Source organism: Chelonia mydas, chromosome 6, assembly GCF_015237465.2.
Source record: "Chelonia mydas isolate rCheMyd1 chromosome 6, rCheMyd1.pri.v2, whole genome shotgun sequence".
NCBI classification, from domain to species: domain Eukaryota; kingdom Metazoa; phylum Chordata; order Testudines; family Cheloniidae; genus Chelonia; species Chelonia mydas.
The window spans coordinates 60,661,843-60,686,688 of record NC_051246.2 but is presented as its reverse complement, the minus strand read 5'-3'; the positions used below and the strand labels follow the sequence as shown (position 1 = coordinate 60,686,688).

General features: G+C 48.4%; 1 protein-coding gene across 5 annotated transcripts in view; it reads right to left on the bottom strand.

Moving 5' to 3' along the window:
• Positions 1–24,846, bottom strand: part of CREB3L1 (cAMP responsive element binding protein 3 like 1) — a 70,556-nt gene that overhangs the window by 15,886 nt on the left and 29,824 nt on the right. For 2 of the 5 annotated variants that reach the window (XM_037900152.2, XM_037900153.2), the window contains exons 2-5: positions 10,888–11,116; positions 6,165–6,325; positions 4,211–4,289; positions 971–1,128 (exon numbers count right to left, since the gene is read on the bottom strand). In XM_037900152.2, the coding sequence (XP_037756080.1) occupies positions 971–1,128; positions 4,211–4,289; positions 6,165–6,325; positions 10,888–11,116 (627 nt within the window). Of the gene's footprint in view, positions 1–970; positions 1,129–4,210; positions 4,290–6,164; positions 6,326–10,887; positions 11,117–16,782; positions 16,873–16,959; positions 16,981–18,907; positions 18,960–24,846 lie in introns of those variants that run through there. The other 3 variants (XM_043549987.1, XM_043549988.1, XM_043549986.1) reach the window with 3 other exon arrangements.

Sequence of the window (24,846 nt, the reverse complement as noted above, 5' to 3'; positions counted from 1 at the left end):
CCAGGGGTGAAAGGGAGCCGGTACAGGCCAGTATGGTGTACCAGTAAGAACCGCACCGGCCCATACCCAGCCCACATTAAAATGCTGCCCCTTTTGCCTCCCCTGTAGGCAGCCCTGCTGGTAGGGTCCGTATGGCAGGGCCGCCGACTGGGAGGGAGGGGGAAGATGGGGGGAGGGAAGGGGCAGCAACGTTAAAGCGCTGCCGCATTTAAGGATGGTCCTTTGCTGCGGCAGGGCTTTAAAGATCCTCAAACGGCTGCCAGGGCAAAGGACCATCCTTTAACATTGCTGCCCCTTCCCCCCGTCGGCGGCCCTGCTGGTAGGGTCTGTATCGGCAGGGCCGCCTACAGGGGAGGCAACAGGGGCAGGGACATTAAAGTGCTGCCACAGCAAAGGACCCTGCAGTGCTTTAACGTCCCTGCCCCTTTTGCCTCCCCCCCGACCGCCAACGGGGTGGGGAGGGCAAAGGGAGCAGCTGCCCCAGGGCCAGCGATTTAAAAGGGCCAGGGGCTCCAGACGCCGCTGCCGCTACTGCAGCAGCGGCGTCCAGAGCCCCTGGCTCTTTAAATCAACACAGGAGCCCCGGGTGGCGAGGGCCAGGCAGCCTGGAAGGGCTGGCTGGGGGATGCTGACCCCCCAGCCCCGCCTCTTCTGCCCAAGGCCCCTCCCTGGCCCCGGACTGGTAAGTGTCCCAACTTATTTTCACCCCTGCCTGCAACACTCCCCCACCCACACCACCACTTCAGGCCTGGGGTCCCATCCAGCTCTGCCAATCGACCTCACTCCTGATTTGCAGCGCCCCTCTGGCTATCCAGTCCTGGGCCTGAGCAGAAATTACCAACAGTGAGACTAACAACTAACAGCCAAGTAAAGTCTCCCAGCTCCTGTGAGCACAAAGAACCCTGCACTCTAGGCTGTGGCGGAGCTTGTATCCTGCTGGCATTCTGAGGTCTCCTTTCTAGTTCCTTACATGCGGTGCTGTGAGGAGAGGCGAGGTGGAGATTGCACTGGAAGAGCGAGCAGCTGGCCGGGCTGGGCTGGAGGGAGGCAGGGACCGTGGACTCTGGGATCCATCACTGTCACTGCCATGGCTGCTAGGGGGCGTTGGAGGCATCTGCACCAGGTCATCTAATGGGAAGTAAGGAGAGCACGTTTATCACTACATCGTCAACCTACTGGGATAGGTGTGGGGCAATGGACAGCACCAGGGCAAAGTGCTTCCATGAGATTGGGGTGGAAGGAGAAAGCACTGCCCATAGCACCCTGGGAGCTGGAGGAGGGCAAGTTAGCTGAGGCTCAACCCAGGAAAGACACAGACAATGTTGGTAGCTTGGGGGGAATAAATGGAAGAACCATCCAAGATTGTGCCATGACCCACACACAGAGAGCACATTCTCCATCTTTGCCTTTGAGGCGTTCATTGGAGCCTGGGCTGTTTTTGGTGCCCAGGTACTGCCTGTGGCCAAATCGCTTTCTTTGAACTATGCTCAAGAAGAAGGATGCAAGCTAGCCATCCTTATCCAGGCCTTTGTCGCCTCGAGATTCCATTGCTATGATGTGCTTTGTAAGGGGCCTGAGAGCACTCAGGAGCTCTGATTTTGGGTGCTTCAATTTTTGTGTCTAGTTTGGGACATTCAGAATCATGGACGCTTGAAAATTCAGCCCCGGAAAGTTTGGAAGTTGGACACTTCAGCAGTGCCTCTCACCCCATGTGATACAGCTGCAGCTACAGTCAGTGGTGCCAATTAGGAGGAGTTGGGGGTGAACGCTTCCCCCTCTTGCACTTGCTCAGAGTTCCATAGGCTGCAAAACTGAGGGGATGGGGCAGGCGTGGCCTGACCACTTTTCAGCAGTGGTCCCATACTAAATCAGTACTGTTGCAACGCCACTGAAATTTGACCCCGTCGCCCCTCTGTACAGCTGGAGGGACAGCCAGGCCAAATAGCATTCCAACCTGGGGCACAGGGAGTCTGTTCCGATACAACAGAGTGCAAGGGAGTACCCCGAGAACTTGACTGGCTCACGTACTGTGTGGGTCAGAGAGAAGGGAAATCCCTGGGCTGAGGGAGAGCTGGGTCCCCAGTGGAGGGGGTATAAATGGGGACTGGAACGAGGTCCCTGCCGGGGGAGATGGGACCAGAACTTGCTTCCCAAAGAAATACTTGAATTGGAACTACCTACTATAGTCAGCAGAGGTGCTTATGCTGCCATGCGCTTGGCTTAAAGGAGAGGGAATTGTTGGCTGTGGTACCCTGCACAGGGTTCTAGTCCTTGGATAAGCTCCCTGTTCCGTCTGCCTCAGCCTATGTTTGATAACCTGGCCATGCTACAAGGCCCACCATTCTTCATAGATGTTTGGGGATGAGGCAGGCCGAGGAGACGGGATATGACGAGGGTCACTGTTAGCAAGGAGGCCAGTTTTACTGATATTCATAAAAGCAACCCGTTGGACGTGCTATAGGGGTGTGATATTTGTAAGCAGCATTGTTAGTTTTAATTAGTGTGAAGCAGACCACCCAACAGGCCTGGATTTCACATGGCCATCCAATTTGATCCTCAAAACCCCTGTCTTGGTTGAAACAGAACATTTCCCACGTTCGGTGGCACCCACCCACCCGCAGCTGTACGCGGCATGTTACACACGGTGCATACCATTGGCAGGGGGTCCTGCTTCTGGGCATGATCAACCCCCCACCCAGGCATGTTCAGTGGCTGCGGGGTTGCTCAAAGACAGGAGTGATACTGCACCGGGTGATGGTGCAGGCTGGAAGGTGGAGGGTGAGCGTAGCATGGACTCAGCGGCTGCAGCGGAGATGGCTCCACAAGGATTGGTGGTGACCAGCTGTGTCCCGCTTTAGCCACTTGAAATGTTGGAAAGTATGGTGAAGTGCCCAGGGACTAGGATGAGTGCTAGAATTGCTAAATACACACAAATACACACATTCCTGCCCCAACAATGCTGTGCTGTGGCTGCCAGGCTCTCTTCCTGATGTCACTGCTCTCCGACAGCCAAGGGACAATGTTTTTACTAGATCTGAGTCAGGTATTTCAGGCAGATGTAGGACATAACTAGGTGACATCATAATTTAAAATCCTTCTAACGTATCCCTACAATCTCGGTTACAAATTGAGTTCTCTAATAGACCTTGGTGAGGTCTAGTGCCCAGGACAAAATCAGAGATGCTAGAAAGCATGTCTCAAAAGGCACGCAGTGCCAAATTAGCAATGCCTGAATCGAGCCAGCTTCCAGAGAACTGGCTCTGCCATCTTTGGAGTTTGCCAAAATGCTGAGGATCTTTACAGGGTATCCAGATACCACAATGATGGGCTGGTATGAGAACCAAAATAGCATGCAAAGTCTGTTGTGCCCTGGCTCAGCTATACTGCTCCAAACCACCTCCCAGGACACACTCTCAAACACAATAAGGTCTCCAGGGGAAGAGCACCACTCTGTGCCTCAGTTTCCTCATCTGTAAAATGGGAATAAAGATATTGACCTCCTTTGTAGTTCACTTTGATGAAAAGTGCTATTTGGGAGATAGGCATTATTATTATTAAAGCATTTCAGGGGCTCACACACTTGCCATGGTACTTAATGCACCCAAGTGGCTCTGGTTGCTCGGTATCACAACAGGTCACCAGGTGCTTGAGAAGTGCCTCAGCTCTGGGTTAGAGGGCTGACCCCACTCCTGTGGGCCCTATTGTATGTGGGAGCATGATTAGGCTGGGTGTCTCTGGGGCAGTCAGAGTTCTTAATGGAGCCTTAATCGTGCATTTTCGGACTTCAGATGTTTGGGTTCCTTTCGCATTAAACTGAATTTCGAATTTCCTGGCTTTTGAATGGCTGTTTTTGGATAGCTCCAAGGTCCCTGTGAGGCTTTCAATGCTCAGGTCTCTCATATATAATTTTCAGCTGTAAGGTAGTTTCTTCTGCATAGGAGTTGCAAACAATTCTGTATGTGGCCATTCGTACATGCTGTAATTCCGTTTGTATCTGAACATGGGTAATTCAGCCTGAAGATAGGGGATCCATGGTAACCCATCTCAGCCTGCCCTGTTGTAATTCTATGTGTAAGGCTCGGTGTATGAGAGTTGTTTTGTGTGTCTATATGCATGGCTTGGAGTGACGAGGCTTTGCAGCCAGATCTGTGTAATACTGAGGGGATGCACGACTGGGCTAAGTACCAGCTGGCTGATTCTATTTTCTTACCTGCTGGTACATTTAGAAACTGGTTCACTTCTTTGGGCTCAGCTTTGATCACAGGTGCTGGAGTCATTTCTACAGGAGTCTGTGAAAGAGCAAGAGTACACAGCTGTCTCTGAGTGTCTTTTTCACTTCCCTCCCCACCTTTCAGAAACAGCCCTCGCAGAGTGTGTTGATTGCAGCTACTGCTTCACCAACTCTCTACTTTGCCACATTCCACCCAGTGCCCTGAAGCGCGCCCGCCAGCCTGCTCGCTGCTCTAGCAGCAGGTACACTGACAACCCACAGCACACAATCACATCAAAAATCTCTGTCGTTGCTTGAAACACCAAATACAAACAAGTGTATTTGCTGAGGGAGGGGAAGCCACACACAGCCATGCTGCCACTGCAGATGATAAGGCAACATCTCTGAATGAAGACTACTACCTCCTTGGCCATTAGCCCAGCTCAAGACCCAGAAAGCACTCTTTAAACTGACCTCCCAATTCAAGAGGGATGCCTCTCTTAGATCTGCCTTAATCAGAGCTGGGAGAATTTATACAGGCTTTGAGAAATGGAGTAAAACCCCTCTAGTGCTCTTAGGACTTTCATTAGGGCCACTGAACAGCTGTTTCTGATCAAATAGATTAAGAGTTAACATGAACAGCACGTTGTTCCCAGCTGGACTGAACTACCCCTCTGCTCCCAGCCTCCCTTCCCCCATTCCACCACAGGCAAGAGAGATTTTTACACTAAACAGATACATTGCAAACTCCCCCAGACGGTAAACACAGCTGAGTGTGGACCTTGCTACAACTGCCAGGCACACAAAACAGATCTGCATTCGAGGGCACGGCAAGTTCAAGCTGCGTAAATAATGGAGGAAGTTTATGTGCATTTTTAGCTTGAATAGTTGATTTGTTTACTAGAATTGTCTGAAAGGGAAGATGCCCAACATGAGTGAAAAAAGGAAGAGAACCCAGGAAAGGATCTACTATATCTGATGGGCCACAAGATACAAGACAGTTCAGCACCATGCAAGATTGGACAAACCTCCCCTCTCAGAAGAGCCCCCACCGGAACCAGGGCCAAACGGAGCCCTCAGTCACCCCCATGTCACCAAGGGCAGCAAGTATCCAAGGGTGTTCTTCAGAGAAACAGACATCTTAAGGACTTGGCAGTGGGCAAGAGCTTTGGTCCCTCAGTTCTTGGAAATATTCATAACAATTGTGAACACTTAGTGTGTGGCATCCACCTGCCCTCACAAACAACAACAACTGGAACCTCAGAGAAGGGTTGTTATCCCTGTTGTTCAGCTTGGGAAAGTGAGAGGTTTTATGATGTGCCCAAGGCCACATGACAAGTCAGTGGCAGGACTGGGAGAGGGACTCAGGAGTATGAGGCTCATATTCAGCCCATTAGTTAATTCTGCCTTCCCTAAAATTATCTCGTTGGGGAAGTGCCTTTGAACACTCACCAGCAAAATGGGCTCCCCAAGGGCTAAAGAAATATCAGCAGACTGGAAGGAAAGGGCCTTCCATCAAGTTGAAATGCTAGTGAACAACTAGATGGCTCTGGAGTTGGTAAATTGCACACCAAGTGCCTCAAGGACATTGTTTTGAATCTAACCCACACTGTTAATAATTTCAAGTCTCCTGTGTTATAGAGGGGTAAATCTTTCAGTGTCTACACAGAAGGAGTAAGTTCCCCTTGGTCCTTTTGCTCTTTTAATTAAAACGGGGAGTGAGTTTAACACTGAGCCTAAAACCGTTCTAATTGTCATTTCAAGTGAGAAATTACTAGCTATAAGGAAATGGTTGGGCATCAGCTTTTTTTCCACCTTCAGCCTTCTGTCCAGGAGGACTCTATAACTGCAGGCAAGGGGCCCACAGAGCCAAGACAGTGTCAGAGTTTGTTGTTGGGAAGTTCCAATTACCAGATGCATAGCCAGGCACATATTCTGGGTAAAACGGGCTCACCTCTTCAGGTGCCGGCAGTCTCTGCAGTGGGTTGAGGTTCAGCGCTGGCACTAAACTGGCTGCAAGCTGGGATTCAGGAAGTTCTGGAGCCAGATTCTGTTCCTGCTTCACCATAATGGAGCACAGCTTGTGCCCAAGGGACCACACTCCACTCTCCAGATCTGAAACAAGCACAGCATGAGAATCAAACTCCACCAAGCTTCTTAGGACACCAGCAGTAACAGGACAAGGCAAGAGACATCAGAAGCCTTTATCGGCAAAGGGTCCCTTTCCAATGTGTATGGGGGATATAGGTGTCTTCTGCATTAAGATCTGTGATAGGCACTGCTGCTGCACAAGTATGTGTATACCCTCAATATTTAAGGGGTCAGTTAATCTCTCTCCTCATGGACACTACTGGTGCTGACATTCATTCTCCAGGTGTGGAGGAATGCATGTATGCTGCTCCCAACCCCCAGGCAGAAGCAGGCTGCAGTCTCCACCATGAGCAGCATTAGTGTAGAGGGAGAGGGAAAGCCCTCTGAGAAACACCTAATGGGCCTGAGTGCCCCCCTCTGTGTGCGAGCTTGGGGTATGAATATTTATGGGGACAGGAGATCACAGGAGCTGGATCTCAGACAAAAAGAGATAATGGTCAATTCAGAGAAGGTGAAGTCGCTTGGCCTCTACTCTGGAGTTTTGGTCCCATCCTTCCTGCTCCTTAGACACCTCAGCCTGCCAAGAAGCTAGTCTGCACCTGGTTCAAGTCATACATCCTCCTCCCTAATGCACTTCCCTTCCTCTTTTATCTCAGTACTGGAAACTCATTGGCTCTGCCACACTACGGCCTTTAACACAGTATATCACCAGTTTGCGTGCTGGCTAGTTCTAACCATGGCTTGGTTAGCTCTGATCAGGAGGCCAGATTCTCTGCCACTACCCTGGTCCCTAGACATTGCTCTGGCAGAAGCTAGGGACTGCAAAGGGGTCACAAAAGCCCAGAAGAGAGTTCCTCTGGTGTAGGAACTGCAAAGGGCCTGTGTATGCAGCCATAAACTGCTCCTCTGTGCAGCTCCCAGTGTAGGGCACACGCCAGGGTCAGGGAGTGAGTGGCCATCCTGCGCTGTAGAGTAGCCTGTAGGCAGCCATAAGAAGGCTGCCATAAGTAAGAGCAGCCACTTCTGTTGGGGCAACATCAGCCCCGAGTGCACTCAGAATCCAGATGGCACAAAGGTGGCTTAAAGTCACCTTTGCCCAAACTGCTCCTGGGCTATGCTTTCTACGAGGCAGCACAGAATTTAGCCCCGGTTTGTGCCCACACAGAATGTAGTTAAAACTCTGGCTGTAATTAGAGCTGTAAACAGTGTGTCACCCTTGGCAGTAGCCTATGCTGGCTGTCTTCCTGTAACTAGTCTGGCACACTTATTTTGCTGTGCGGACAGGACTCCCTAACTGTGCCTGTGTAACTGGTTGGGCTTGTCCTCCTTCCTTCCAGCTCTCTGTGCAGTAGGATGCCCCCGAGTATACTTCCACATGCCCTGCTGGTGCTGCTCTGTATGTATATCTGCCATGCCTATTCCCTGCTAGGGCAATATGGGATAGCTACCTAGATTTTCCCAGAATGCACCAATGCAAACATGATTAGGCACCCTAGTAGGTGTGAACGCATAACACAATAGTGATGGCAGCAAAGCTGCTATGTGGACACAAGCTGAACTGTATTACCTGTTAAGGAGGCCAAGCCATAACCAGTTACAGAAGCCACCGTTGCAGCTCTAGTGTGGATGGGCCCTGTATTTTGGAGAGTGCGGGAGAGAAGGGGTTACAAGGCCACAGGTAACTGCACCCGGAAACCTTGGATGAACTTTCGCCTCCATCCAGCTGTTCTGCTACAATGGTAAAAGCGGGACTGGAAAGCTTTACATGTCCCTTTCTGTGAGAGGAACGGCGCCCCCTCTGCCTGCGAGAGCTGTGGCTGCTGGACTTGTTACTAATCAAAGCAGAAGAGGGCAAGCAAGGGGCTCTTTCTGTCTAGAATAAACTAGGTGAGAGGGCAGCCCCCAGCTCTGTTAGTCCAAATAGGCCAAGCAGTGAACACCCAAACAAGCACATGCTGTCTTTCCTTCTCCTGTCCCCATGCCAAGCCCCTCTGTCTGTCCCACCCTGCAAGATTTATTACAAGAGCTATTGGGTTACAGAGATGAACCAGCCAACAGGGTGTCGTTAAGGGCCAGATGAGAAGGCATTTTCCATGGATGCATCTACATTCCACAGCCTTGGTGGATCCCAAAGGTACAGATGATCTAGAAACACTGAAGATGTGTCTGGATACTGCTGTGTGAGTGGTGCCAGGAGATTCTGACTCAGCATGCTTTTCTAGATACATTGTTTATGGTCAGATATTTGGAATGGGTGTGCAGTAAAAAATATGGACCCATCACACACAGATATGAGAAATTCATTGCTCCTCTGGAAACAGGGAAGGGAGTGAAGAGAAATGAGGGGAGAAGGGGAATATATTTAAATGTAGTGTCTTCATTTCTCTTTCCTCTCTGTGCTATAGAACCACAGCCTGCTTGTTGGCATGGAATTGGACTTCACAGATCAACAGCTCACCCAGTTGCATGTAATCAGACCTACACCTTCTGCTCTAGAGAACTGTAGCCGGCTCCTGGCATGAAATCATGCCTGCACTCCCTGGTCTGCAGAACTGCAATCTGGTACCTGGAACCAGAGGTTCCATATTTGTACCCATAACCTATTAGGAAAGTGGATTCCACTGAAAAACAAGGTCATGAGACTGACGAGCAACCTGCACCTCGCAACCTAACTGAATTAGTGGGTGTCTAGCCTGGGATGGGCAGGATTCTGAAGTTTTTGAGGACAGCAGGGAAGCATGGAGAAACCAATGTGTAAAAAGCAACAGCCGGCTCCAAAACTAGAGACAGCCTAGGTTCCCTTGAGAATGCTGCAGGCTGAAAGGGTATACTTAACCCACACAGATGTTAAAGGAAAACTATTCGTGGCATTGCGTTTTAAGGGAAGCACTAATAGGTACAATGCAGAGATACATCTGGATTTGGGTTCAAATATAAATACACATTAAAATGGAGGTTTAACCCACACAATTTCAGCATAGGGCAGTTGGCCCCAATTCACAGATGGATTAAAATGTGTATCAATTCAAATATGAGCCAGATATAACCCTGGAAATGCAGTTTTTTATCCCCTGCATGTGACTATGTGTGTTGCCATATGTGTGCCACAATGACATTTTGTACTCATTCACTGCACAGAGGTGAATTTCACCCTCTGACTAGTAATGTAAGGCTGGCACACCACTTCAGTCCTATTGATTTAAGTGGGGTTTAACTGGTGCATAGTCTGCACAAGAGCGATTGTCACCCTCAGTGTCCCAAATATGTGCTAGGCTCTCTACAGACATAGGAAAGCCCCAAAGAGCTTGCAGTCTAAGCAGAGACATGACAATATATGGAAAGAGGATGGAGGGGAAGAGGTGACAAGTGTAACAGATACAAGCTCCTGAGTTAGCTTAGTACAACTGCACATCTTTGTTTTGTGTTTCACTGCTCCCTGCATCTCCATCCTGTTTGCTTCTCACCCTATCATTATAATCTTTATTCTCATTTTATTCATTTTCAATGTGTGCGTGTGTCAAGACCATGTGTGTCAAGGTGTGTGTCCTTACCTGCGTGGTTTTTGCTAATTGCCCAAGAATACTTGCTCCAGCTGAGCCCCCTGCAGGGACGGGTTAATGTTAAAGTCAGGGACAGGAAACCCTTCTGAGTGTTTGAAGGTTAAGGAAAAGCTGTCGGGCTTGATGTTAGGCCCCTTGCTTGGTGATCCTCTGATGCACTTTCTGAGTTATGGGTAATGACCCTAAAGGTGTTGACTGTGTAATTTGCAAAGAAGAGGCAGCAGATGGCAGTTTCTTTCCTTTCTTGGTGTTTGTTATCACAGAGCAGGGACAGTTCCTGGCTATGATGGGGAAACCTCTGTCCCAGACCTTGCTCTTGCTAAAGGAAGGGCTTTCTTCTCCTGTATATACTGAGTCAGTGACACAGCTTTTTCAGGCAGCCTGGTGTCCATCAGCTGCCAGGACACCCACACAGTCCCGCAAATTACAGGACACTCTGTTGGGATTGCTCTAAAAATATCCAGCCATCATGAATTACCCTGAAATGAATTGTTTTAAAAATAGGGTTTGAAATAACTGTTCCTCTCTGTCTTCCTCTAAGAGATCCACTCACAAGGAAGCCACTTAGGTTTCCACATGAGCCAACACTGGCTGCAGGCGGAGACTCTTGCTCCCTATATCCAGGCCAAACCTCACTGGTGAGCTCCAGGAAGGGACCTGAGTCCAATGCATCCACTCCCAACCTAGCAGGACCCTATGGAACTGCTGCCTGCAGTCTGCCAGGAGCACACAGCGTGCAGCGACCCAAACCATAATCATCAGCATGAATAACGTTCAGCAATAGAAATGAATAATTATATTGTGAGCGCAGCAAATTTAAGAAAAAAATGTAGCCCACATTCATAAAATGACAAATTATCTGTTGACTAACTGTACTAAGTCAAAGCAGTTAGGAGTGCCCCAGTGCAGAGGAGCCCGACTTGGGTCAAGCAGACCCCACCTCTGCTCAAAGACACCAGCTCTTCTAGGACATGCAGTACATCTTTTGGAAACACAGCAATTTGCATATGGGTTTCTTGTGCTCACCATTGGCATTATCTTCAGTCTTGATAGGCATGAGGGGGCTCTGCGGAGCAGAATCTCCACTGAGCGAGTAGCTGTGCTCTGCCTGGATGCCCGGAGTAGGAGGGTCCAAGTCCATGTCCAGTAAAGGGTTCTTTTCAGCCAACATTGGATCATCAAAGAAACTGCTGAAGAGTTCATTGGAGAAATCCTCCATGTTCTCAGAGAAATGATCCAGATTCTCGGAGAAATGCTGAGAAGGAACCAAGTGAAAGAGAAGATTATTGTCAACTCCGTTAGGGGCTAGGGAGCCTTCCACTGAACTGTGATCAAAACTTCAGCAACCACATCATTTGGATGAAAAATAACAATCTCCACCCTTTATTCTGATCAGTGCTGATAGCTAGATAAAATCAGCTTTCTATTAATAAGGTACAGTTCAAATGCTCAATGATACATCTGCCTTTTTATCTGTCTATCCTGTACATACCCCAAACTAGCTATCTCTCTGTCTCCCTTATGTACCCATCTATCTGTCTATGTAGGGTTTATACCATATGCTATTTAGTAGAAGAACGAGCTCTAGGAAAACGTGTGTGGTAAAAAAATATAAGTACATAAAAATGTTGTGTTCTTCTGAGCCTGTGCATAGTGACATAAATGTTCCCATGTGTTCTCCAAGCAGCAGTAGGCACCCTGGTACCAAGGATAACAAAACCCAACCACTGATTTCTATCAGTGAGAAAACATTAATGTGATCAAAATCACAGGAAGGCCCCATGTTGTATTTAATTTCCTTTAGGATTTCACAGCCCCTCTGTGGACCCTATGAGAATGTCCTAAGGCCAGTTAAAGCCTGTGAAATTCTACTTCCTGATGAAATTTAAACACCACAGATGGCCACCTGTTGACAGCAAACAAACAATCATTCCACTAACAGCAAATAAATCTGATCCCATGCAGAACCTGTTTCCCCTGAGACATGCACTCCTATTGAGAAGTCAGATCACTAACATATCCATTTGATAAAACAAAACATTGGTGGGGCAATGAGAAAAATGATGGTTACCCATAGCCAGCTGAAAAAGGATCCCATTTATTGGCAGAGTGACGCTTTTGGCTCAGAGAGAAGAAAGAGAAACACAGATTACATAGGTGATCTTAAAAGATCTGGCTAGAGCTGACCCAAAATCTGAGAAGACTAGGCAGACCAGGAGTGACTGAAGCGTGGAGAATCTGGGGTGGGGTGGGGGGCACTGCAAGCAAAATATTGAGAACAATGGCATATATGTGTGTGTGTGAGAGAGAGAGAGAGAGGCATACATTACAGCCCTCTGAGTACCAGTGGAAGGAGGCCATGTACCAGGAGGAGCCTGAGGGGGTACAGGTGTGTATATTCTTTTCATTCTCTAAAAGCAAAGCTGACGGAGGAGTTGGCCAGGGGATCCCGGATACCACACTCCACTAGTTCCTGTTCCAACAGGAAGGTGTGTTTGTTTTACTTTAGCACAGTATCTTTCTGCAAACAGAGCCCTGGCAGTGAGAGGGTTGGGGAGAGGAGCGGGCTGCAGCTGGGCAGCCCCCCTGCCTTGCCAGGGAGAAGATGGAGAGAGCACAGGGGGCGGGGGGAAGCAGTTTGCAGTTGGTCGCACTCTCCCATGCCCCTGCCTTTGATCTGAAAAATCAGACAACCAAGGAGCACTAAGGAACCAATTTTCCCTTCCAGCTCTGGAGTCTGAGACTCCTGCTTTCCTCCTGACACTAGCTTTTCTGTGCCTTTGTTTCCCTCACCCTCACTCCTGTCCTTCCAGTCACCCCAGGTGCAGGCTGACATGCAGCCATCCAAACCTCCCTTGGGATTACAGACAGTATGGAGAGGACTGAGAAGGAGGTACCTTCATTCTAAGCCCTGGTTTTCAGCCACTCACAGGACATTTGGGCATTGTTTTCTGGAAGAGGCAAATTTGGTTTGGTAGTTTAGTAAAACCCACTTGACCATTTTCAAGGTACAGTATCTAGAAGCATTTTTGTGCTTGGATGAATAACAGAAAACAATTCAAAGTTGCCCTGGACATAACCCTTTGTGAGGAGAAAGCCACTGAGTCAGTGGAAAACACCTGGTTTACCCGAGTTATCTAATTAGCATTGGGAAAGTAGCATCTCTGCCTCTTCCTGTGTGTCTGGGGGCTGCACTACTCGGAACATTGGCTTTAAGGAGCATACATTTATGCAGATGCTGCTGCACCTGCCCTGTGTCTTTTCTTTTTTAAGCAAAACAAGCAAACTCAGTGTAAGAAAGGATGATAGTGTAATTATAAAGGCTGGGAATGTAAGTAGAAAAGTGAAAGAATCCAGCGTTCTGACATACCAGGTTCCCTCCACAGCGAGCAAATATATGAAAGAACAAATCCACAGTCAAACCTACTTATGTGCTCATGGCTGGAGGAACAGCTGCTGTGGGAATTATCAATGACTTTCCTGTGAGTTTCAAATGGCCTCCATAACTTTGTGTTAACAAAAGGCATGAGGGTAGGGAGAGAATCAGGGAGAAGTTGCACTGAATCATGCCGTAATTTCACATAAAATCCTCATATCTGCCTCCCAACCCCAGTTAGAACAAGGATTCCTGATCACACTGTGGTCTCCCAAGCAGAGGATAAACAGAGAAAGTGTGATGGCATGACATTGTTTGATTTAGAACAAAAGGGTCATCTCACCACTGGAGGAAGGTTATTTACAGGTTATAAATGAGGGAAGGGGAGATTTTTTTCTTAATTTCACAGCTATTCAGCTCAAACACCACCATTTTTCAAAACAGCCAATGATTTGGGGCACTTTTTCTTTTGGGCACCCAAAGATTAAAGGGACTCAGGATGAGTGGCCACTTTTGAAAATGTGGCTACAGATGTCGAAGCTGTCATTACAGAAATGCAAGAGGGCTGCTTCAAGGTACCACTTTTCCTCCAGGGATCTTAGCTAACTTGTACAGCGAGAACTGGAGGTGGGAGAGAGAAAGTGTGGTATCCGGGATCCATACCCGCTCTGCAGATCCAAAAGGCAATAACATCAGGGGATGCAAACCTGGCATTGGCCACTGTCAGAAGACAGGTTACTGGGCTAGATGGACTTTTGGTCTGACCCAGTATGGCCATTCTGATGATTCTGATCCTTCAGCAGGTGTAAATATTCTAACTGCCTGTTCACCAGTGTTGCTCCCTTTCATCTCTCACCAAACACTCATTTACCAGCTCAGGACTAATCTAGGTTGTCTCTGAGTGAGGGTAGTAGAGATAAGAGAATGCTGTGTTTAAGGTAGGCCAATCTCTGAGATTGGGGATTATTACAGTTATTATCAAAGATGGCACCAGGGATCAGACTCCCATAAATGAAAAGTGCACACAGAAAAATCAGATTTGTAAATTGTTATTTTTACCCAGAAAAGCTGGCAGGGGCTCAGAGACAAGAAATGGGTGGGATGGGGCAGGGGGGAAAGGAAGGAGAGATAAAGGGAAGGCAGAGCCAATGCAGGTGATAACACCACTTTACAATTAGACATATCTATGTTGGAGATGACTGGGCAGTGAACTGCCCAGTCACAGAAGTGCTGTTGTGTCCCTCATGATGGGCTTTGGTCTCCCATGCTGCCAACCCATAAAATTAGCTCAGAGGTAAATTTCTGAGCAGTAAGTTTATCCATGTTCATCTGGCAAAATGATAAAATAGAGTCTGTGTGTCCAGGTCCTTCAGTGATGGGCATCCTGGATCCTGTGATAGTGGGCAGTCTAGAGCCTATGGTGATGCATGCCTCTGAAACACATCTAATAAATACATATCCAACTAACACAGGATGCCCAAACTCTATCCCCCCTCCACTGGCATCTGGCCAAGAGCTGGAGAGCTGCATCAAATTTGCTTAGAAGGCAGCAGATTTACAACTGCCCTCATCTTTAATTTGGAGAAGCCCTAGGGAAATTACAGAAGCCAGTATACAATGTGACCACTTGGGTCAGAAAGGAGCATTGCATATTGGGGTCTGTAGTCTCTGCAGGCCACACCTCAATATTAAAGAGCAGGACCTCTGTGGACCACAATGTAGAACTCCCTAGACTAGACTTGGTACTTAATGCTCTGGCAGTAAGGAGAGCAATGGAGCAAAGGTCAGAAACACACAATTAAGAGTGAGACGTAAGGAAGGAATTCACAAAGGCTTGGATATGAATGAAGATGGGGATAATAAGGAGATGCACAGAACAGGCTCAGAGTCCCACAGCATCTTCCTAGTCTAGAATCTCCTTCTGGGAGCATCTTCTCCCTGCTAGGTGAGACCTGCCAAATCTCCGGTGGGATTCAGCTGTGATATGACGAAGGATTCTGCAGTGAGCTTCACATAGCTAGAATCTCCCTCATGATTTTTTGAAATCACCTTCATATAAGTTGTCCCAGCTTAAGGAGGGGACCAGCCAGCTAGGAAATGTGATCTTCATCATCCCAGTCCAAAGGGAGGGGCGTGAAATTGACTTGGAGAAAACTTCTTCCAGATAGGATCCAAAGCTAACAGCTCAGTCTCTGTTCACATCATTCCCTCCTGCTATCTCCCCCTCCCTTTCATGCGCTCCTTCTTTCTAACTCCCTTTGACCATGCTCTGCAGCCAAGAAATATCACAAGATATATTTCCAAAGCAGTATTGCCAACGAGCGGTCAGGAAGGGGGCAGCCAAGGGACAGCAGCCCCATGGTGATGATGTGCAGGATTTCCTGATCCAAACCACGGTCTCTGGCAGCCCCTCCCCCTCAACACTGTTTCATGGAGATGGGATATGCATGTATGTGCTGGAGCTACGGAGCAGCATATCTCCAAACACAGATATCCCAAAAGCAACTTGACACCACAGGAAAATCTGCTCAAGTTAAGACAACTCATCAGCCAGGAGAGAGTGTGAGTCTTTGAGACACTGGCTCCTGCACCCTCCCAAGCCTGGTGACTGACATGCATTGAATAGTCCAAACATGTTTCCACCACATGTTTTCACCCAGACCTCACACTCAGCGTTGCTTGAATGTCAAGCTCCATGTGTTTGTGCCTCTCATTTAAAGAGCCCCTTCCTGGTATACAAGAGTTACCTTCGGAGCTAGCCTAAGACATCCAAAGGTGAGCTCTCCATCTCCCCCACCTCAACAGGCACCCGAGCTTGGACCCTCATCTCTCTCCTCCGCCAGCTCCCCTATTGTGGGCTCTCCCCTCCCCATCTTTCATTGAGCTGCTTTGGGACAAACTCCCCCTTCAGATTCAGTTCAGTTCTCAAAGCCTTGTCACTGCTGCTATGAAACTCAGTGGTTTCACTCCAAAGAGGAGCCAGCAAAGAGCCAGTCCAGCTGAGCTGTAGCCCAAATCCGGGAATTTAAGACCTTTGCAGGTTGGAGATACTGCACATGTTGGCAGGCTAGCAAATACGGAGGGGATTCTTCTATGTTTTCTCTTTTATTTTAAAAATATTTTTCCTCTCTGCTTGCCAAGATAAATCTCCCATTCCAGCTGTGACATCTGCATTTCCTTTCTCTGCTTTCACTGAGGAATGAAGCCTCTGCACTCCAGCTTCACAGCAAAGATTCCCTATTCATTCCAAGAAAGAAGAGTCCACATGCTCCAGCCAGTCCTTTCACTCTCTTAAAAATGCAGTGAATTTTAATGCTTATGCAAGTGAAGGTCTCACGGTGCTAACAAGAGCCAGGCAGAGTGTGGGCAGATGCTATGCAAGCCTTCCTCTCACAACGCAGTCAATGCATCTCCATCCTGACCTTCAATCCCTCCTGCTATCATAGTCTGGACCTCGAAACAGCTATTCCAATGCACTTCAGTCCTGATCTGCAGACCCAGCTATTCCAATCTAGCCCCTCCCCCACATGCACCTCCATCCTAACCTGCAGCTCCCTGCTATTCCAGTCCTTTCCCACAGATCTGCCAATACACCTCAGTGCTAACTCACAATTCTCCATGCTATTCCAGTCCTGGATATCTATGCAGCCCAGCTGAAGCCCTTCAATCCAATTGATTGGGATTTGCTGGCCCCACTGCGACCCCAGGCCCACAATTCTGACCTGCAGCACCACCTGCTATTCCAGCCTTCAATCTTTCCCAGAGATTGCCAAACATGACAAGTTTTTCTGTGATCATTTTTAGCGGCAAGACTTCAGAAAACATCCAAATCCCTGACACACCGCGCATTCAGAAGGCTCACGGGCTGACTGTTCAGCTCTAGAGCAAGTACCAAAGTTTGTCATTAAAATTAACAGATAGGCATGGGAGAAGGGGAGTTTCACACTATCACAAACAATGCAGGGGGTCCAATCCCTCACAGAAGAGGTGTGGTATTTACTTCTTTCCAACCTGTAAAGTATTTTGAAACTTAGATGGTGCTTGTGTTATTATTCCTTGGCTGTGGCCCCTGTCCCTGACATTTCATAAAGTGACAATGAATACAATGCATATTTCATTGCAAAAGCTCCTTCCATAAAATATCTGTGCCAAGGGCCTGGATTTACAATTTCTAGAGATAAGTGCCACGTGTCCTGCTAGGGATGACGCAGACTCCAGATAATCAGAGGAAAGTGTTTACTGTGGCCTCAAACAAGCAATCCTTCTCTCAGGGAGAGACTACTTCCCCTATAACCCCTATCTGCTGGCAGCTTCATCCTTTTATACAGGCCCAACCTGCTCCTCCCAGCTGAATTTCATCTTCCATTAGGCTTCACTGAGCCGTGGCTCTCCTGCTGGGGCAGGGTAACCCGCTACCCCAGATATCATAGAGAGGAAGTGGCAGTTGTTAGAAATGTCATACTACTCTTTCCCAGGATCTCTTTTGGATATCCTCTGCACTTTGGCCACATAAAACTAGAAGAGATCAGTTTCCAGCTAACAACTGACTCTATTTATTTTACAAATATTTTCAATAGCAATTTTTTTTCTTAAACATATGCCCATCTTAGGTACATATGTGATCCCAGCAATGTAATATACCTCACAACAGCCCTCAGAGAGGTAAGGTAGTGCTATATGCTGCATTTTATAGATGGGGAAGGGAACTGAGGCACAGGGAGGCTACAGCCTTCTCTGCACTGGCAGCGGTCTTGAGGGTACGTATAGCTTGACACTACAGTGAAAAGCAGGCTGCATCCATTTTGGTGTGTAGCAGTGAAAGGCTCTGGCAGGGGGCAGGCAATGGGGAAAGGCTCTGGCAGCAGGGAGCTACCAGAGCCTTTCCTCCCTGCCTTCCCTCTGCCAGAGCCTTAGCCCCTACTGGATGCTTTCCCTGGGGCGGCGAAAGGCTCTAGCAGCTCCCTGCAGTGGGGAAAGGCTTCAGCAGCAGGGAGACATTGGGATGCTACCCTGCTAAAAACAGCAATGTAGATGGGGGAAGGCACTGCTTGGGCATGTAGAGAGCCATACATATCCTAAGGTTCTGGTGAGTCTTTACTCACTTAAGCAGTGCCTCACTGCAGGGGCACTGGAACCGTGGTGGGGGGTGGGGAGCATGGCCCTCCCATTTTTTAACATGGGCATAGTTTGGGGGGCATGGGGCTGCATTGCCCACCCAAACTGCAAGCCTCGGTCAGACATGTCAGTCAGCTCCCCCACCACGAAGCACAGCTGCTGCCAGGGTCACCAGCCTCTTCCCTTAGCCCCCCCTCACTACGAGACCCTCCATTTGCCCTGGGCAGCATACCCTGAGGGTAGGGACCCAGGCTAGGGAGGATCTAGGGCTGGTGGAGGATCTAGGGCTGCCCACATATGCTCGCACCCACGCTCCCCGGGCAGCTCTTACCACTGCCCAGCTCCAGCTTTCTGCCTGGCCAGGGGGTGGGTCCTCTGGGGGAAGAGGAAGAGCAAAGGGGTGGGAGCCTCATCCCTCCCCGCAAACTGCTACCAAGGTTCTGGGTAGACATAGCCTAAGTGACTAGCCGAAGATCACACAGGAAATCTGTGATGGCCCAGGGAATCAAACTCAAGTTCTAGGCTAGTGCCTCCCTTGGAACATGGGCAGGCTACCTTTCTTCTGCCTGGGGGCGTTGGGCCACTTCAGCCTCCCACTCAGACCGAGAGGGACGGCGGGAGACCCTGCACCTGAGACGTTTAACACTGGACCAGACACAGAAGGAGAGACTGTGGCGACCAATCGTGCGCTGGGGCTAGCACCCAGGTCATTCCCACCTCGCAGCTCTGTCGCTTTGTGCCTATAAGAGAAGGGCGGCAGGCTGGTGCCAGGGGGCGAAGGAAAGCTGAGGAGGGGGAGAGGAAAGGAGGGCAAGAACAGGACGCAAGGGGAAACGGGCGGTAGGGAGGGCTAGCGAGCTGCAGGAGCCCTGCTGGAACCCACCCCAGCCCCGGGGCGGGCAAAGGGTTAACCTACGTCCCGAAAGGCCCTCTACAGAACACAGTGAGGAAGCTTGTCGCCCATTGGACAGCTGCGAGGGACCGAGGGCCAATGGGGAAGCGCCTGCCCGCCGAGCAGCTGTGCGGCGAGGATGAGCTGTGTCGATCCACAGGAGTGCAGGGTTAGAACGGAGGTTGTGCTGGGCGACGCGCTCCTGCTGCTGCCCTGCGGGGCCTGCTTGGGGCGGGGAGCGACCGGCGCTCTGCGTTCCCTTTGGTCCCAGGGCCGCTGTCACCGCAGCCAGCCGGTCCCCCAGCGCTCTTTGCCTTTGTCACGCCGGCTCCTGGAGTCAGAGGGTGCGAGGGACCCCCGGCGGGCAGCCCGTCCGCCCGCGCAAGGCTTGTGCCACCCCCCCGGATCTCACGCCGGGGCTCGGGTAGTGCATAGGCCTGTGCGGATGCTCTGCCCGGGGTGAGCGTGAGCTGGGGAAAGCAGAATGGGGCACAAGCACCTCTCGGGGTTTCTGTATCGCGTTCACCACTATAGTAGCTGAGCACCTCACGGAGTCATCACTACCTCTTATAAATAGGGTGCCACTTCCCCCTAGCCACCTAGAACCAGAATGGGGCACAACCCTTCACAGGGTGGGATTAAGGGGGGAAATGAAGAAATCCAGCCTTCAGCAAGCAAGTGGGGCAAGTGTCCAAGGGGAGGAAATTCTCCTCCCTTTTGCTTCAGAGTTCCATGTTCCAGCCGTCTGTGCTGTGAATCATAGTGTGATAAAACAGGCGAGCCCAGCAGGTCCCCACGCACAGCATGGGGGTATTGCTACAGAGAACTGCTGCTGCCCGCAGCCTGAATTCAGAGCCTGTTGGGGAGATGTAGTTGGTGCACAGTATTTTCATGGTCAGACAAGCTATTGCCTCATTTTCATACAAAGAGACCTTGGCCTCCCCAAGGCCCATGAGTCTGTGCCTTTGAGTCATTGTGTTTGTGTAGGGGTGGAGTGGGAATGGAGCCACACAGATTCATACAACAGATCCACTAACCAGCTGCAAACTGCTAAAACTAACTCGGCAGCCCAACTCTTCAAACCGGCATGGCTAGCTCTGAGTTTCCTGGCAGACACTGGGATCTAGACATGGTTGATCTAAACAGAACAATCCCTGGTCTCCAACTGCTTCCCTAAAACCAATTACAAATCAACCTGGATCATGTGTGGCAGTCTGAAGCCCAGGGCATCTGGGAGCACGTGTTGCTATCATAAAGGAAATACGGAAGACGGGAGGGTGACTGCCCCACTCCATAGAGAACACTCCCTGGGTTACTCAATTCCCAACTCCCACTAACTTGACCCAATGCAAGAGAATGTTAGAAATGTCACTTCACACAAACCCACATCAGTGCCGCCTTCTTCCAAAGCTACACTCAGATGGTCACAGAACCCAATTCTAGTTCTCTTTCCCTGGGGCTGCATTCAGAGGACATTCATACAAATAATAATCATACAGTACAAGCCTTTCCTCATTTGTCCTGTACAAACATGAAATAGTTAATCCAGGCATGAGATTGGGGTGGGCGGGAGGCATAGCAATCCAGTTCAGATTCTTTCCCTGCTGGACCTATACCAGACTTCAGTGCTGCCACACACTCTTGCTTTATGGTGTTTTTTTCTTGTGGTTTTGTTTTTTAAGGATTCAAGTCCAGAGCACACCTGCAAGTGTTTTGAACTTGTCACACACATACAATCTGTACAAGGTCCCAGTGCTTGCCTGTCTGCAGCCCCTGCTCTCAGCCCCAGGCCACCCATGAAATACCAGTTTGTTATCTGGATTCCAGTACCACCTTTTAGTTCTGGTGCCAAAGCTTTCTGTGTTCTGACCCAGCTTGCTGCTCAAACACTGGAGCTCACAGACCCGGTACCAGAATCCCCAAACCATCTCAAATTATGCTTCACATGAGATTCTTCCAGGTTACTGATGCACCCAGTCCCCATGTATCAGACCTAACTAGGAATCAGACTCTGATTCTCAGTGTGATTTGTGTTGGTCTCAATACCTCATCCCTTCATGTTTCTGACTTTTTGCCTAGTTCTCTCTGGCTGTTTTTAATGAGTGTCTAAAAGTGACAATTCCAGTCTGGGAGCTCTGTCGACTTAGCACTTTGGTACTCACTCATTCCACAGTTTGCATCTCCATCTGCGGCAGACACAGAAGTTTACTATTCACCGCCTCCCTCATAACCCCCAGTGGAAAAATCAGCTGATGGAATGCACAATATTTTACACACACACTACAGACCACATCAAAACCATGTGTCCAGAATCAGTCATGCAATGCTAACCTTAAACTTTTCACATCCTTCATTGGGGAGGAATTTTGAGAGACAACCAGGCACTTCGGGGTGGTTGGGTTTGTTTTTTAACTTTATGTTTTTGTCCCAAAAGCAAAAGGAATAAGGAAAATGTATAAATCACACTCTGATTGGATCTCCCAGTATCCCCAACAGAGGCACTAAAAATGCCTGCTATTACAGTCCCAGAGAAATCTAGGTTTCAGAGTAGCAGCCGTGTTAGTCTGTATTCGCAAAAAGAAAAAGAGTACTTGTGGCACCTTAGAGACTAACCAATTTATTTGAGCATAAGCTTTTGTGAGCTACTCACAAAAGCTTATGCTCAAATAAATTGGTTAGTCTCTAAGGTGCCACAAGTACTCTTTCTTTTTTAGGGAAATCTAGGTCCACCAACATCTCCCTCACATTTGGGCTTAGCTTGCTTTGTGTAAATGTGTTTTACAACTGGCCATGTTGATTTTGCTGCAAGGAGCAGAACCCCAGAAACTGCGAGTATCCAAGAGGCTAAAAGCATCGTGGTAGGTGTGTGATGCTGTGGGTGTGGGGCAGAGCCCCCCAACCTGAAGGTACCAAAAGGATTGGTATCACAGTAGTATGATCACCTGTGCACCATGGGGAACACTTGCACCGAACCTAAGCCAAATTTCTCTAATGCAGACAAGGCCCATATGCTCTTTGTACAGTGAATATAGCTGGAAAGTCTAGTTTGCTGGCTGCAAGGAACTAGCTGAGTCTGCAGAGTCCTGAACAGAGACAGGGAAGTCTCCATTCCAGTCATCAGCATCCTGAAGGACAGAAGAAGGAATCCCTGCTCTTTCCTTCTACCTTCACTCCATATATAGTACATACACAACAAAAGCCAGAATTCTGCCCTGGATTACAACTCATAGTAGCCTAATGGGGTATAAAGTCAGAGCAGAACTTGACCCACATACTTGAGGGAGCACAACCCTGTTATTCCAAAGAGAAGCATTTAGACAAATGGGAGTGTTCCCTCCCCTAAAGTTAGGAGTGTAACCCCACTTTGGTTATACAGGAGTCTTGCCTTTATAGGGTTTAGCTGTGAAGACTTGAGCTTTGAGAACTCAAGACATCTGCTAATTAAAAATTCTAGCATTCTTTATTTTTGGCTATTAATGCCAATAGTATATTCCTATCTCAATCAGCTCTTGTGAGCAGAGCTTCTGCAGAATGACTTGTGTTTCTCTGTGGAGCACCCCATAATGAGACTACAGAAACCCCCACAGATACTTCATTACACTCTATCCCCTTACTAGTCCGGGCCCTGGCAGAGACTTAATGCCAGCAACAGCTTAAAGAGGAAACACATTTGTAATACTCAACACCACTCATCAGCCCCCTCACTAGGGTTAATGCAGATGCCCTAGCTCTTAGGGGTAGCTTAACAGTCTCAACAAAAGGTTTTTAACAGACTCACTAGAATCCCAAGTGTAAATGCAGAAGGGGGTCAACTGAGCCATCCGTCTTTAGGAGCAGATAATGTGAATTCTATGCTACTGTGTGTGATGAGATCTTAAAAAGCACAGTTCTGTTTGTGGCCATGGGAGAGTCCAGAGCTCTTTTGGTTAGATATGGGGTTTAGCTTGATGTCTTTTGCCAAAATTTCTCCTCCCCTCTCTCTTGTACTAAGTGTGTTGGTTGGCTCATGCATCCCACCCCAAGGTGGCTCTGTGATGGTGAGGCTGTGTAGTTAGTCGAGTGCTTTGGCATGGTTTGCAATGAAAAACTAGAGGAACGTAAGGATCGGGATTATCCTTATTAACAATTCATCAGCTCATAGGAAGTGCCTGTCTTTCAAATCCAACTCTACTATATCTTCATCTCCTCCAAGACACTTTCCCTTAAAAAAAAAATCCCCAAAAGCTCCCTCCCAAGGGCTCTCAAAGACACAGCAGCCAAACAGCAATCAGATTTCAGTTGTGATGCACATCTGCATAAAATGTCACTATGCAGCCTGCAAAAGAAGCCAGCCCCCAAACTGCAAACCTACAGACAAACCCTGCAGGTCTGCCCAGAGAACTTAAGGAAAACTTCTGCCTGATGAATAGCAGCAATCAAAGTGTTAGGATACCTGAGGTAAAGGATGGGCAATAATACAGAGAATAATAATTGCCAGCTTCTGAATCAATAGTAGGGTGTCATCTGAAATATTGTGTTCAAGTCTTACCACCCTGTTGCCAAAAGGATAGGGCAGAATAAGAAGAGTCCAGAGACAGTAAATGACAGTGTAGACATAAGTGATTAGAGGTCTGGAGAGAGTTTCATATGAGGAGAGATTGAAAAAATTGGGACTGCTTAGGGAAGACACAAGAGATGATATGTTAGAGGTGTACAAAATAATGGATGTTCTAATAAAGGTAAATCAGGAGCTCCTATTCGCTTATTATAATTCAGGTAGGTGGAGACTTTAAAATGTGTTGTCTTTCCGTTTCCTTCAAACAAATAAAAGGAATTATTTCTTTTACTCAGTGAAAAATAGCATGTGGAACTCACTGCTACAATATATCAATGGGGCCAAGATCTTAATAAGGTTCAGAGGATTAGACATTTGTATGGATATGAGAACATCGACAGTTACATTAGGTAGTATTAAAAATAAGATAAAGATATACAGCTTCCCTCTTCTGTGCATAAACCAACCACTAGCTGATGGGGTTAGGAAGAAACTTCCCTTAAGAACAGCTTATTCCATAATTGTCACTTCTTGCATCTTCCTCTGAAGCATTAGGTACTGGCTGATATTGGAGCTAGGCTTCTGGAGTAGGTGGACCAATGATCTTATCTGGTACAGCAATTCCCATGTTCCTATGAGCCTGTCGTTCCACACAGTGTGGGGAAGGAGGGACACAATACAGTATGAACACAGGCCTAGGAGATAGAGGGAGACTGTTTGGGGAGGCAAATTTGTTTTTCCTGTATCATTAGATTCATTTATCTCATTCAAACCGTTTCTCTCAATACCCAAAGAGTGAAATCAGAAACAATCCCTATCCTGCCAAAGAGGAGGTCCCAGAAGAGCAATGGAGGAAGCAGGCTTTTGAGGTGGCAAATAGCACTACACTATTCAGTTCAGAAAGCTCAGGTGTTAACACCACATGCTACTGATGGCTTTGAACCCTGATCCTTCATGAAGGGCAACCCCAGACCAAGAAAGTCTGGACCAGAAAAGAGAGAACTTGTGATTCGCAGGTGAGAGGCTTTCACCTAAAATCGTGAGAGAAATCAAGCCATGCTGCTGGAA